Genomic DNA, 15,426 nt, shown 5'->3' with positions numbered 1-15,426 from the left:
GTTTTGTGTTATCCAAATCACCATCCATGTAGGCCCTGATTTGAAGGCAGGCACCCATCCCACTAATGTAGTAGCCTACTATCATACACAGACAGACAAACAAACTAACTAACAAAAACACACCACATTTCACTGGTAGGCCATATATGGTTTACTGAGAGTTAAGTGTAGAATAAAAACACAAATAAATTAATCAATGACAGATGTAGGCTATTAAAAACAAAAACTGAAAATGTTTCTTAAAACATAATGGAGTCTATACACAAGGAAGACTTGTAGGGCCAAAGTGAACTATTAGACTGTTGGGAAAATGGCAAAGTTGGAGATGCCACATTGGTTTCTATTGCGGGCCATGCGTACATATCCGCTTTCACCCCAGGCTGGTCCCCAGCTGAATAAACAAAAAACGACAAGTTATAGGCCTAGTGAAAATATGCAGTGATGGACCAACTTTTAGTTATTTAGGCTTTGTACTATAAAGCACATTTTACAGCTATTATTGGTGAATATGCATAAAATTTTGTCTCAAATGGTTTCATTTCACACAGTTGTTCTTTATATATAAACGTGTAAAAATATAAATATTTGTAAAATGTAAAATATTTATATATATTTATCTTAAAAATATATTGTCTACCTGTTCTTAACGAGCCAGTACTCTTGTCCATTTTCAGTGCCATAGCCCACAACCAGAACAGCATGATTGGTCAGCTTTGGGTTGCATTGTGGATCACTGTATATACCTGGAAGAGCCAAGCAGACAAAATAATGACAATCTGTTTACACAGATATTTAAACAAACATTTGCATACAAATCTAAAGCAGACCAGGGCTAAATATTTCCTTTTCATAGCTAATTGTGGTACTGGATATAGCGCACTGTTGGAGAAAAACACACTTTAAATAGCTATCTGACCATATCTTCTCCTAGACAGAAGCATATAACATACCTCCTTTGTAGTGGTGGAGGGATGGTAGCATAGCATTGATTCCTACTGACACTGGGCCAATATTGGCAACTGTGTGCTGCAGGGCGTTCTCACTCCTTGATGGAAGAATCCGGAAATCTATACAGTACCCTGCCCTGCCTCTGATGGAGTAGCGACATTTGCCATCCTGAAGACACAGAAGGGTATAAAAGTTAGCCAAGAGACATGTGACCGTCAGAAAGGCATGCCTCATCTTTGTGTACCCTCTGTAAATGTTTAAACCTCATATAATCTGATGAGACATCAAAGTCTTTCAAGCTCATTACGTCCTTCAATAATGAAAGTTTTGAGAACTCTCAGCACATAGCCTACACGGATATCATCATAAAGTCTCTTTAGTATGTTGGCCTGCCAGTCTGCAATAGGCCATATATGCACGGAAGGCTGTTCCGGAGTCCATTTGCTTCCGGTGGAGTGTTAGCTGTGTTGTAACTGCATCTCCTGTTATATTTTTCTTCTTAAATGTTCACTCCAACGCTGAAGATATGGTTTACTCAATAATAACAATTTTAACACACACAAAATCCTTTCACGTCGTAACATGCTGATTCACTAGGTGTAACAGCCAAGCTGGGACAATAATTACATTAACAATAGCGGCAGGTCCAAACACACCTGGCTCCACCAGAGACAAATGAGCTCTTGAACAGCCTTCTGTGTATACAGCCTATCGTCATGACTCACACAACATCATGTAAAAGGTGCAATCATTAACTAAAACAGATTTGGGATCAGTGTCTCTCAGTCCTTCTTATTGGGTCCCGGTGTTTCTCTCTGTTTACACTCGGTGTACACCTCACCATGACAATCATTGCACCTGAAACTTGATCTCTAAAACACCTGCATGATAAATTCAGAGTGCAGGAATGGATATTGATACAAGCTATGCAGATATACAGTAGATAGATAAATAGATACTTTATTGATCCCCAGGGGGAAATTCAAAAGAGAGGGTCTAGGCAGTTTAGCCTCTTGCCCATTTCATACACAATACAACTCAATGTGCTTCATAATGATAATTAAACATGAGAGACAAAACAATAGGCCAATTCAAAAGGAAAATATAAGAATAAAATAATAACTCTATGACTAATGTCCCTCTATAACTCATGTCCCTGCTGACTCGATCTCACCCTCTGCTCGTAGGGGTAGTAACTTGCAGAGTCGATGCCCTTGTTGCGGATGACGTATATGAAGGACTTGCTCAGGTAGCCCCCCTTGCATCCGTGGTTGCCGACGGCGACGCTGCAGTCTACGAGGTTCTGTTGGCTAAGTGGAGTTAGTTTCCCCGTCCGACGCTTCATCTGGGCCTCCAAAGCGCCTGCGGAACTGAACGCCCAGCATGAACCACAGGGGCCCTGTGGATGACACCAAACAGCCATGCAACAGGTCATCCACTCTGATAGATCGAGTGACAATCTAATCGTGAAAAACCAAGGCGGTCTGCAGACAGCACTGTTTAGAGTTTACGGTAAAGTCATTAGCCAGCACACACACAACAAGTGTAACCTGTACGACAGGGTAATGGCCTATACTTATACAGGGACAGTCTAATCTAATATCTAAGTTCAGTGAAGATTGGTATAGGTTTTCTCTAGACCAAATTCTAGTACTCACCCCAAAAGACAACACACACACTCGTGGTTAAGGTTATAATAAAAATATATAATTTATTTTCACAGTTCAATGTCATTCAATTCAGTTCAACAGTTATCTCAATATCAATATTAAAAGTATTAGGTTGTGTCTATTTTGCTAATATATTCTGTTATAATATTCTATTTATTATCTGTATATATCCATATACTCTTTTATATTTATTCTATTTGTTTCTATATATTTATTCTATTTATATCCTATTTAATACTAAATCTTATTATAGATTATCATTTAAACTAAATGAAAACCAAACAAAATAGAATATGAGTGCACTCAAAAAATAATAAACAAAAGAAATGAAAAGGGGGAAAGATTCAATCCAACTTGTGCAAGGTGTAATGTCCAGATCCTACCACAATCACAAGGGTAGTAAGGGGATGGTGATATGTGACAGGCAGTCCAACAGGAAGGGCAAGTTGATGTAGATGATGATGATGAATCGAATCCAAGACGACGGGGAAAATCCAGACGGGAAATCCAAGGTTCCAAGGGTGAAGCAACGGGGTTTGATCGGGTACAATAAAAAACCAGTCTGCACAAAATTGTACAGAACTCTTATTAATTTCAATCTCTGTCATAACAATAACATATATACTATAACTAACTTGAGTTTGAATAACAACAGCGGCATAATGCCGTAGGAGTAGGCTAATAAATCTGTTTACGTTTAGCTTGGTTGCTATGGCTTCCGTGGACGCCATGTAGCCTGAGTCAACGGCTAACAAAAAAACCGGAGCTTACAATTCTTTTAACAAACACATTAAATAATTAAATTGTCAAACAAGTTATACATCAAACGAACTTTACAGTCGATCTACAGATCGGGTGTCCTGACTGGTTTTAAATGTTTATGGTAGCTTATCTTAAGTGTTTGGTTCGCTCACCAGGATTCCAGTAGCTACAAATGTAACGGGGAAAGTCTTTGTAACGGGGAAAGTCTTCTTTCTTCCTTCTTCTTTAATGGTGGTGGTCTGTTTTAGGGCAAATTAAGGTGCACTAAATAATTGGCTCTTATTAGGATAGGCCTGCACAATCTGTTTGCGTTTGCAGTTGTGACTTGCAACTCACCGAAGATGATCTTTATGTTTTCAATGGTCGAGTGGAAGTGTCCAAATAGGCTATCGTGTTTTCATCAAAATATCCAAGTCTCGAAGTGTTCGTATCGATTTATCCAAGTTTCCAAGCGACTCTTCTTGAGCTCCTCTCGCCGTGTATCATCAGACGTAGAGCTTTTCTTCAAATACGCTGCTGATTGACGGTTTCCAATTGTTTACATTTAGATGTTCTCGTGCGCCCTCTGGTTTGTTTTGCGCATCATAATGGCAAGGGTCCATTCATTGGGTTACAATCTCCCCTTCTAAACCGCATCAGTCTCTGCATGCGTTTACAGATGGCCTGATCTGGCGGCGCAAGTGCCATTCATTGGGTTACAATCTCCCCTTCTAAACCGCATCAGTCTCTGCATGCGTTTGCACACGGCCTGATCTTGCGGAGGGCACTGAAGAAGTATCAGGAACATTTCTACCCAAACTCTCAAAAAATGAAGCAATGGCTAGGACTAAAGGCCTTCCTAGTTCACCATAACAGAGTCTCTGAGGGGGATGTCTTTCTCTGCTAGATCTTCTGATCTGTTCACTCTCAGACGGGTCAGCCTGGGCAGTCACATCAGTGGGCGGTGCATTCTCAAGTTCAAGTGGGTTGTTTTCAGGCCAACATCCTTCAACTGGTCCAAACTGAGGCTCATCTGTGAGTATTTCTGTCTCACGCACAATTGATTCCTCTTCCAGTAATTGATTCTGAACAGACTCAGGGGTATGGTGTTCTTCACTGATGGGTGAATTACGAGATTGGGAGGATTCTGGTGGGCTTGGATTCAACCCAATTCGATTCGACAGCTCCATGGCACATTCTGGCGGGGTGGCCTGTGTGGTTGTTCGGATGATTTGGGGGAACCTTGTTGAGATCTGTGGAACTTGCAGATAGCGATCCTCATCTTCATCACTGCTGAGTGTATCTGGGTCAACAAGATCGTTGTGCTTGGTCTGCTGTGGGACTGCATCCCTGCGTCTCAGCTTTCTTGTAGGTAAGGTTGTTTCAGGTTCTGAGTCTCTCTCTGCAACAGGTAAAAAACCGCAGGGCAGAAGAAGGTCTCTGTGAAGAGTACGGTGTGGACCTTCACCCTGTTCTTGCTTGACAACATAAACTGGGCCGTCTCCCATCCTCTTCACTACTGTGTGGACTTCCTTTTCCCATCTGTCTGCAAGTTTATGTTTTCCTCTTATGTTCACATTCTTCACCAGGACTCTATCTCCAGGAACAAGTTCTGCTGCTCTGATCTTTTTGTCAAACCTGGTTTTATTCTTCTCTCCCATCTTTTTAGAGCTTTCAGAGGCAAGTGCATAGCTGTCTTGGAGGCGTTGACGAAGATGTTTAACGTACTCTGAATGTGACTTGAATCCAATTTGGTCTGGTGTTAGGCCTAGAACTAGATCAATGGGCAATCGTGGTTGTCTGCCAAACAGTAATTCATATGGCGAGTAGCCTGTGGTGTCATTTTTCGTACAATTGTACGCATGGACTAGCGGTTTGACAAAGTCCCTCCAATGATATTTATCCCTGTCTTCTAGTGTTCCAAGCATGCTGAGAAGGGTCCTGTTGAATCTCTCCACAGGGTTTCCACGTGGATGGTATGGTGTGGTTCTGATTTTTTCAGTTCCGATCAGAGAGCACAATTCCTTTATGGTGTGGGATTCAAAATCTCTCCCTTGGTCACTGAGAAGGCGACTTGGAAAACCATACTGCACAATGAAATGTTCCCACAGTGTTTTGGCAACAGTATTCGCCTTTTGGTCTTTCGTGGGGATGGCAACAGCAAACTTGGTGAAATGATCCGTGATGACGAGGATGTTTCTAGTGTCCTTACTATCAGGTTCGATGCAGAGGTAATCCATACACACCAGTTCAAGGGGATAGCTGGTCTGTATATTCTCCATGGGAGCAGCATGCTGGGAGTTTGTTTTCCGCCGCACACATCTCTCACAAGTCCTACACTTCTGTTCCACAGACTGGAACATCTTCGGCCAATAAAATCGGGAACGAACAAGGTGAAGGACGCGCTCAGCACCAAGATGGCCAACTTCATCATGAAGGCCATGCAATGCTTTTTCTCTGTGGCTACTAGGCAGCACCAACTGAAAAATCTGATTTCCACGATCGAGGCATTTCCTGAACAGTACTCCATCTATAAGCTCTAGTCTATTCCATTCTCTAAGGAGCAGCTTGACTTCTGACAGTTCAGAGGATGTCTCTTGAAAAGTGGGTTTTCTGTTTCCTTGAACGAAACTGATCACACGCCTGATAGATGGATCCTGTCTTTGAGACTGATACCAGTCTTTGTGAGTCATTCCAGGGAGGGTGCCTTGTCCAGAGGACACGAAGTCATCAGGAATGGCAGAAGCATCTAAAGCTAAGGATTCAGCAAAAATGGGGAGTTCTGGCGGCGAATAGTCAGCCGAAGTGATCACAGAGTGGCGCTGACATACAGCAGATAGCATGTCACCGGAAACAGTTTTGCTTTCTCCATCTAAAATTCTTTGCTTCAGCTCTTCTATCCTCACTTTCTCCTGCTTGAACTCCTCATCTTCCTCTGATGGACTCTGAGGTCTTCTGGACAAGCCATCGGCGTCTTGATTGTTGATCCCAGCCCTATACTTGATGTTGAATCTGTAGGTTGACAGAGAGGCTAACCAGCGATGTCCTGCTGCATCAAGCTTTGCTGTGGTCAACACATAAGTTAGGGGGTTGTTGTCTGTTAGAACTTGGAATTCTGTTCCATAGAGGTAATCATGGAATTTCTCACAGATGGCCCATTTCAAAGCGAGATACTCTTGTTTATGGGCAGGATAGTTTTGTTCACTTCTAGATAACCCTCTGCTGGCATAAGCCACAACTCTCATCTTCCCATCATGCTCCTGATAGAGCGCAGCACCAAGACCATCGCGGCTGGCATCAGTATGCAGGACATAAGGAAGGTTGGGATTGGCGAAGGCAAGCACAGGGGCTGAAGTCAGTTTATCTATGAGGGTTCTAAAAGCAACATCGCACTCTTCAGTCCACTCATTTCCAAAGGGTAAGGTGGGACTGATGGAAGTTTTGGCTTTGTCCTTCTTGTAAATCTTCCCTCTTTTCCTTGGAGCAACATAGCCAGCAGTTAGAGCATTCAATGGCTTCGCTATTTTAGAGTATCCTTCCACAAAACGTCGATAATATCCGGCAAATCCTAGGAAGCATTTAAGCTCTTTTCTGTTGGTGGGTTGAGGCCATTCTCTCAAAGCCGAAACTTTACTGGGATCTGTGTGGACTCCATCAGCATCTACAACATGGCCAAGGTATTTGACAGATGTCTGGAAAAAATGGCACTTTTCAGGAGACAACTTTAGGCCATATTCTCTAAGGCGGTTCAACACTTTCATTAGTCTGGCCTCGTGCTCTTCTAGTGTGTCAGAGAAGACAATCAGGTCATCCAGAAATACCAGTACTTCACTGAGGTGTAGGTCACCGACACATTTCTCCATGAGCCTCTGAAAGGTGCTTGGTGCATTTGTTACACCTTGCGGCATACGATTAAACTCATAAAAGCCCAGGGGGCAGACAAAAGCGGTCTTGTGCTTATCCTCCTCTGCAACTTCTACTTGGTAGTAGCCGGACTTCAGATCCATGACCGAAAACCATTTGGCTCCACTAAGAGCAGAGAAGGTGTCTTCGATGTTAGGGAGAGCATAGGCATCTTTAATCGTTCTCATGTTCAGCTTCCTGAAATCTATACAGAGTCTGATCGCACCATTCTTCTTTTTGACAACCACAATGGGGGATGCAAATGGGGACTCTGACTCACGAATAATTCCAGAATCTAACAGCTCTCTTAGGTGTTGTTTGACAGCTTCTCTGTCAGAGGGATGAATGGGTCTGGGTCGTTCTCTGAAAGGGGCTTCATCCTGAAGTCGGATGCGATGCTTTACTGCAGTTGTACGGCCATGGGACAAGTCATCAACAGCAAACACCTCCGGCATGCTGTTCAGCTGCTGTGTGATTCGTCTTTTCCACTCTTCTGGAATGGGAGAATCTTCCAAGTCAAAGTTGATGTTATTCTGAGACTGAGGGACTTCAGGCAAAGTCATCTTTGAGGATTCGGATGGCATCACATATTGAGCTATCATCATTTCAGCTATCACCTGCCTTGGATGCAGTGTGACAGTGCGATCAGTCACATTTCTAAGAATGACAGGAATCTTGTTTGAAGATCTAAGAGGAGTTTCTATCAAGGCATTTTCAACAAACACTCCACCAGGTAAGGACATTTTTTCAGGGGATTCGACTACAAAAAGGGAACGTGGGGAATGTTTCTTCACTCTGACATTTCCAAAGACAGAGACTTTTCTTCCTGGTGGAATGGTGACAGAATGGCGTCCATGCAACTTGACATGATTGGCTGATATCTCTTCCTGATGACTAAGGGCAACATGCTGGAACAACAAGACACAGTCACTACTGATATTGGGTCTTTGTAAGAATTCTTTTCCATGTTTTTCTATGCCACCTTCATATAATCGGTCAAGGACATTGGTTCCAATCAATAGGGGGATCTGAGTGTTGAAATGGCAATTGGGTACAATGAGGACTAATGAAGAGACTTGTTCAGCAACGCCAGTGATGCTGCTGGGGAAGGAGATGAGGGCTTGTATATAACCCTGATAAGGAACATGTTGGCCACCGGCACCTTCTATCTGGAATAGAGTCTGAATGGGCTGGACGGGGAGGAACGATAAGTTGTCCAAGTAGAATGTTTCTGAAATAGTTGTTACTTGGGAACCAGTGTCAAGGATTGACTCACATTCAATTCCTTCAATGGAGACAGATGCAGTGCAGCGTGGGCCTACGAGTCCAAGGGGAAGGGATTGGCTATTTTGGCATCTTTGTCTGTATCTGTCTTTCCCTGTCTGGGTTCTATTCATTATAGCATTAATGGGTTTGGGACTCATATGTTGGTACTTAGCTCCTGAACGTCCCGGAACAGGAGCTGCTACTAGTTTAAAGGCATGGAGGTGACTGTATGCTTATTCCTGTAAGCTTCACGTTTTTGTCTCAGCTCTGTGTTCTTTTGATGGACAAGAACGGGGTTGGGGGCACTGACACAGTGGGCAACAATGTGACCATCTTCACCACATTTAAAGCAGAACCATGGTTTAGGATGACGAGGCGCGAAATTTCGAGGTGTGGAGGCATTTGTGACCATGCAGCTGGCTTCGATTTGAGTTCTGTTTGGCTGTGGCTCTTTTTTGATGGACAGGGTTGCAATTTGTTTCTTTAATTCAGCTACTTCATCACGGAGTTTTTGTGTGTCATCATCTTTGTTTTCGACTGGGACTTCAATTCCATAAACAGCATGGGCATGCGCTGAAGCTCTTGAGCTCCCTAGATGTTTCTTCATCCTGTCTAGTTTAACTGAACGACGGTCTTCTTCTGTTCTAAGCTGATGAAGCAATTCAGGAAATGAGGGTGGGCTATTTTTCTTCTGTTCTAATTGAAGGCCTAAAATTAATGAGTGGTCCCAGCATCCTCTGCAGAACTGTCTAATTAAGTGCTTTTCTGAATCTGCAAGTGGGGCTCCCCCTCTAGAGATAACTTTAGTGAGGAGGGTCTGAAGTCTGAATAAATAATCGGATGGCTTCTCTCCAGAATTCTGGTTTGCGCTCAAAAATGCAGCAAAAAGCTCTTCTCCATCTGCTACGACTCCAAAAGCGGATTCAAGGTGGTTTACATAAGCTACAGGGTTTGCATTAACACCAAGTGGTTTCACCATGTCAGCAGCTGTACCAATCAAGCTCTCTAGTATCTTTCTATTTTTTTGTGAATCCGTGACATGGGTGTCACTTAGAAGCAGTTCAACTTGAGTTCTCCAAGCTTCGTAATCTACTTCCCCATTTGGCTTTGGAAGCCTACCTGAGAAGGTTCGCATTTTGATTGGGCTACTGTATGGGTGTGCTGACTCGTTCTTAATAACGTGTTCTACTACAACTCTCTGAATGCTTGGGGGGTTAATGATGTTTTCTTCAAGGCTTATAGAGTTACGCACAGATGAGTGTGTGCTTGGAACACAGTGAATGTTGGGCATAGGTTGGCTTCTGTTACATTCTTGGGTTATGCTAGATGTGCGCTCAACATCAATGCTAGAGTTCTGCATAGGGCTGTGTCCCAGGCTGGACGTGTTGTGAGGTTCCTGTGATGCTGTAGATCGAATGCGTTTCAGTTCATTCTCTAGGATTGTCGCATAGCCTGATGTGGCACTACCACCAATAGCACTGAGTTCTTCAAGATATTGCTGTGCTAAGTCTTTGCCTATTTCCTCTTGACATATTTCTCTAATTGTTCTGATGTTCCATAGAGTAGTTGGATCGCTGGGACTAGGTATATTGCCAAGGGTATCTGGGTTGATCCTGGTGATTGACTTTTCACACTCGAATTCTATCAATACCCTACCATTAGGTTGATTGGGCTCATCCTTAACTCTGATAAAGGATGAGATCTTCCCATTTTGTTCAAAAAAACTTTTTATCATTTCATCAGAGATTATTTCATTGACACCTTCAACTAATAAGCTGTTTTGTCCATGGACTTTATACTGATTGCAAAGTTCCATATTGACCGTGTTATTTTCTAAATAAAACTATATATAATTCAAAATATTTTTATAGAGAGGTGTGGTCAATGGGGTAGTATATGGTCTGAAACGCTAATTAACCAATCTCCTGGCTCTGGCTCGCCAACTTTCTGTAACCTGTACGACAGGGTAATGGCCTATACTTATACAGGGACAGTCTAATCTAATATCTAAGTTCAGTGAAGATTGGTATAGGTTTTCTCTAGACCAAATTCTAGTACTCACCCCAAAAGACAACACACACACTCGTGGTTAAGGTTATAATAAAAATATATAATTTATTTTCACAGTTCAATGTCATTCAATTCAGTTCAACAGTTATCTCAATATCAATATTAAAAGTATTAGGTTGTGTCTATTTTGCTAATATATTCTGTTATAATATTCTATTTATTATCTGTATATATCCATATACTCTTTTATATTTATTCTATTTGTTTCTATATATTTATTCTATTTATATCCTATTTAATACTAAATCTTATTATAGATTATCATTTAAACTAAATGAAAACCAAACAAAATAGAATATGAGTGCACTCAAAAAATAATAAACAAAAGAAATGAAAAGGGGGAAAGATTCAATCCAACTTGTGCAAGGTGTAATGTCCAGATCCTACCACAATCACAAGGGTAGTAAGGGGATGGTGATATGTGACAGGCAGTCCAACAGGAAGGGCAAGTTGATGTAGATGATGATGATGAATCGAATCCAAGACGACGGGGAAAATCCAGACGGGAAATCCAAGGTTCCAAGGGTGAAGCAACGGGGTTTGATCGGGTACAATAAAAAACCAGTCTGCACAAAATTGTACAGAACTCTTATTAATTTCAATCTCTGTCATAACAATAACATATATACTATAACTAACTTGAGTTTGAATAACAACAGCGGCATAATGCCGTAGGAGTAGGCTAATAAATCTGTTTACGTTTAGCTTGGTTGCTATGGCTTCCGTGGACGCCATGTAGCCTGAGTCAACGGCTAACAAAAAAACCGGAGCTTACAATTCTTTTAACAAACACATTAAATAATTAAATTGTCAAACAAGTTATACATCAAACGAACTTTACAGTCGATCTACAGATCGGGTGTCCTGACTGGTTTTAAATGTTTATGGTAGCTTATCTTAAGTGTTTGGTTCGCTCACCAGGATTCCAGTAGCTACAAATGTAACGGGGAAAGTCTTTGTAACGGGGAAAGTCTTCTTTCTTCCTTCTTCTTTAATGGTGGTGGTCTGTTTTAGGGCAAATTAAGGTGCACTAAATAATTGGCTCTTATTAGGATAGGCCTGCACAATCTGTTTGCGTTTGCAGTTGTGACTTGCAACTCACCGAAGATGATCTTTATGTTTTCAATGGTCGAGTGGAAGTGTCCAAATAGGCTATCGTGTTTTCATCAAAATATCCAAGTCTCGAAGTGTTCGTATCGATTTATCCAAGTTTCCAAGCGACTCTTCTTGAGCTCCTCTCGCCGTGTATCATCAGACGTAGAGCTTTTCTTCAAATACGCTGCTGATTGACGGTTTCCAATTGTTTACATTTAGATGTTCTCGTGCGCCCTCTGGTTTGTTTTGCGCATCATAATGGCAAGGGTCCATTCATTGGGTTACACAAGCATCCGAGGTGCTTCACAATGGTGGTGGCCCGACGTGCCAAAATGAAGTGCGAGAGAAATATAGAGACCTAAGACACGACACACATCAACTTCATTTCTGAGACCCTGGATATGTTAACATTTACATCAGTTATCATGAAAGAAAAGTTGTAGTGTTGAATTAATTATCAATTCAACTCCAAATATTTTCTTTTCAGATGTTTATTCTGTTCTGTTTTCAGCTGTACATTTGCATAAAGAGAGTGTCAAGCTCATTGTTATAATCTGATGATTATTACTAAACTGGCATCATTCGGAACAGAACTTTTGAGCAAACACCAGCGAGAATTAGTGCAGACTATTAGTTATGGCTGAAAGCAAGGTTGTATTATCAAAACCTAATGAACGGCAAGTTCTAGGCCGAGTGTTTAATCTGAAACTCAGCCTTGGACAGTCTGGTGCCACACTCCTGATTATCCACATCCTTCAGACGCACAGGCTCACAGAGATCACACTGACCTCGACTCCAGCACATTCACATTTATTCATTTAGCAGATCAGATCAAAAGAAAGCCATAAAACGCTTATTCAAATGAACCCCTAAAAGAGTTTTTTTTATTATAATTTAACACTTCATATTCTACACTTGTGATTTCACTGTGTAGAAATAGCCTGGCTAGCGCCTACCACTTCTCAAATGAGACGTGGTCTGGCAACCAGACGTTCATTTTCTCGTATTTGAAAAAAAAAATGCCCTGATCCGTTCATTGGGCCGCCACGGATGTCTATCAAATGGATGTCTAATCATCATCGTCCTGCTTTCCCCCCTGTTCTGTGATTGGTCCCTATATCTCAGGCAAAAATTAGGGCGGTATAGTTTCCAGACTGCCTTAGAAGCGTGAATGAAATTGTGCACAAGGCAGCATGGGAACACCCAGGCTAGTGTAGAAAGCTAACAACAGGTGTCAGACATATGCCTGGGTGAACCCAGACGAACCTGTTTGCAAATTTGAATTTTCTCTACTGGTCCATCTGGAAAGGATTCCATTGACGGCTATTTCCCATTTTACAACTTAACTAGCAAATAAATTAAACTTCAATTGGTGAATTAAACTCTTACCAAATCATTTCAGGAGTGTAGGAAACACATCTTTCTTGTTAATTAAGGTTTTAAATGCAGCCATTTACTCAATTCCAAAGAAAATGCACGTTCCGGAAAAGGAGTCAATGGGATCCTTTCCAGACCAACCTGCAGAGGAGTTTGCCTGGATTCACCCAAGCTGGACATCAGAGGGAACCTGAACTTGAAATGTTGCTGTTGTGTGAAGTAACATATTTTACTTGTTTTTAACTGCTTTATTGGTGCTATGGCAGCAGCTGTAGGCCTAAGCATGTGCTGTATCATACCTGATTCTGCACCTCGCTGACTAGACCCTTCTCAACCCAGTTCACTTTCTCAGGAAGAGGCCCCTCCATTACCGGAGTGAAAGTTGCGTTGTGGCGGGCGGAGGAATCCTCGGACTTCAAACAGCTCAGCATCTCATTGAGTTCATCTGTTGTCTGGGCAGAGTGAGATATCAAAGAAAACATAAGTAGCCTACTCAGTTTTTGTTATATATTTTTATGAAATTGTTGGAATTACTTTCATGTATTTCATTTGGTTTCTGCTTAGAGAATGTGATTATACATCTTTAATAGTAGTAGTTTAGAAAGTAATAGATACAGCCACTTCCCGGTTCTTTTTTTTTTCGATAGATGTACATCACATTTTACAGAATGATTGTGAAAGTTGTCAAACAATGAAGCCGCCTCTATTTGGTTAGAGAAGCAGCCACAAGTGAGAATGTGAAAGGAAGTCAGCAACATTATCAAATGGAATCAACAGTGAAACATGCTACCACTAGGTATACGGTGAAGCATGCTACCACTAGAACTACAATTGAAAAATTCATGCCAGTACTATTATACCGTTTTTAACATGTAAAGCAAATTTTTAGGTTAATCCGTAACCTACCAGATCAGCAAAGTGGTTCAGTCCTAACATGAAGGAATGCAGGCCTTGGGAGGCCTCCATATTGTGTCTCATCACTTGTTGAACTGTCTTCTCCCAAATTAACTTCCTATAGGACTCCTCATTCTGAAATCGAAGTGCATGTAAACTCAGAAGACAGCAAGACATAGAAGCCAACAGGTGATGAGCTTAATATCACACATACTGTACATACGCATCAGAGAGGTATATACTTGGGTCAGTCGTACCTGGTTGGGGTAGACTTTGCTGTGCTCAGCCTTCCACATCTCCCACGTGCCATTTAGGCTGAAGGCATCAGAGAAATGGCAGAAAGTCTCCAAGGCAAAGACGGAGAGGCTCAAGAGGTGGTGGAACATCCTTAGAGTTCAGCAGGGGGCCAGCTGACCTCTCTCCTTGACCCCTAGAGCTTGACCAGAGGGCGTATCAATGGAGAGACTTTTAGTACATACTGTACACAGATACTTTTACTGTACATACAGGCCTACAACGACAGAGAAAAGGTTTTACAGGGAGAGAGTGAGACAAAGAGAGAGAGAGTGAGTGAGAGAGAGACAGAGAGAGATAAAATGTGGGTATAGGACACATCCAATTCATGCTTCCCCCCCTTTTTCTGAGGACATTTTCCAAGTATGTTACAAACTGTATGTGTTCAATAAATGGGGCTTACGTATCTCCCTTTAACTAATTCATTCTGACCACTTAAGCAATTAAAAGTAATTGGCAGTCGCGGTCTGCTTTCTCCTGAGGCAAGTGAATGAGACAGGCCCACAGATAGCATCTGTTTGGGCTTGAATTTTTCCTTAACCACTTCTCCTTTCGCTGCTAAAACAAATGTGGTAATTTCAGAGCCATCTGCCCAACTGACATTTTTAGACATCTTGTTGGCTCTTGTTCTCTTTGTGTTTTCACTCAGTGGTTGTTAGAAATATCAAGGTCGTTCATTCAACTTCCAATCCAAGGAGACAATCAGGTGTGTATAAAGAAATTATTCCAGTGAAAATATTTCTCAGTTTACTTTTAGTGGTACCTGCCATCACCTGCATACTTGCAAAAAAGGCTTTTGCCAGGACATGATTCTGAAGTGAAAACAAGCTAAAATGATGAAAATGGCAGTTCAATGCAAACATTTCTCTAAACTCTGTGATACATCAAAGCCTCAAAGCATAGATAAAGATATTAATATTCATGTGGAAAAGTGACAGGAAACACTACAGAGAGAGAAAGAGAGTGAGAGAGAAAGAGAGAGAGAGAGAGAGAGAGACATGGATTATGTCACACACACACACACACACACACACACACACACACACACACATAAGATAACCCACTGATAAGGATGAAATGCAAGCTTACCAGATTGTGCTGCTTCACGTCTTGTCTCCTCACAAACTCTCTGTGAAATACTCAGTGTTTGTCTGAACGCTGAAAAGGG

At 41.8% G+C, this 15,426-nt stretch overlaps 1 protein-coding gene across 1 annotated transcript; it reads right to left on the bottom strand.

Annotated features, from left to right (window-relative positions):
* Positions 1-133: 133 nt before the first annotated feature.
* On the bottom strand, positions 134-15,426 carry ctss1 (cathepsin S, ortholog 1). Its single transcript, XM_062529590.1, has 8 exons — positions 15,348-15,426; positions 14,222-14,400; positions 13,977-14,099; positions 13,370-13,522; positions 2,123-2,347; positions 951-1,116; positions 638-743; positions 134-391 (listed from the first exon to the last, which is right to left on the bottom strand). Exons 2-8 carry the CDS (start codon positions 14,348-14,350, stop codon positions 295-297), a joined length of 999 nt encoding a protein of 332 aa, XP_062385574.1. The 5' UTR covers positions 14,351-14,400; positions 15,348-15,426; the 3' UTR covers positions 134-294.

Source organism: Sardina pilchardus, chromosome 24, assembly GCF_963854185.1.
Source record: "Sardina pilchardus chromosome 24, fSarPil1.1, whole genome shotgun sequence".
Lineage (NCBI taxonomy): Eukaryota > Metazoa > Chordata > Actinopteri > Clupeiformes > Clupeidae > Sardina > Sardina pilchardus.
This window is presented reverse-complemented; position numbering and strand designations above follow the sequence as displayed.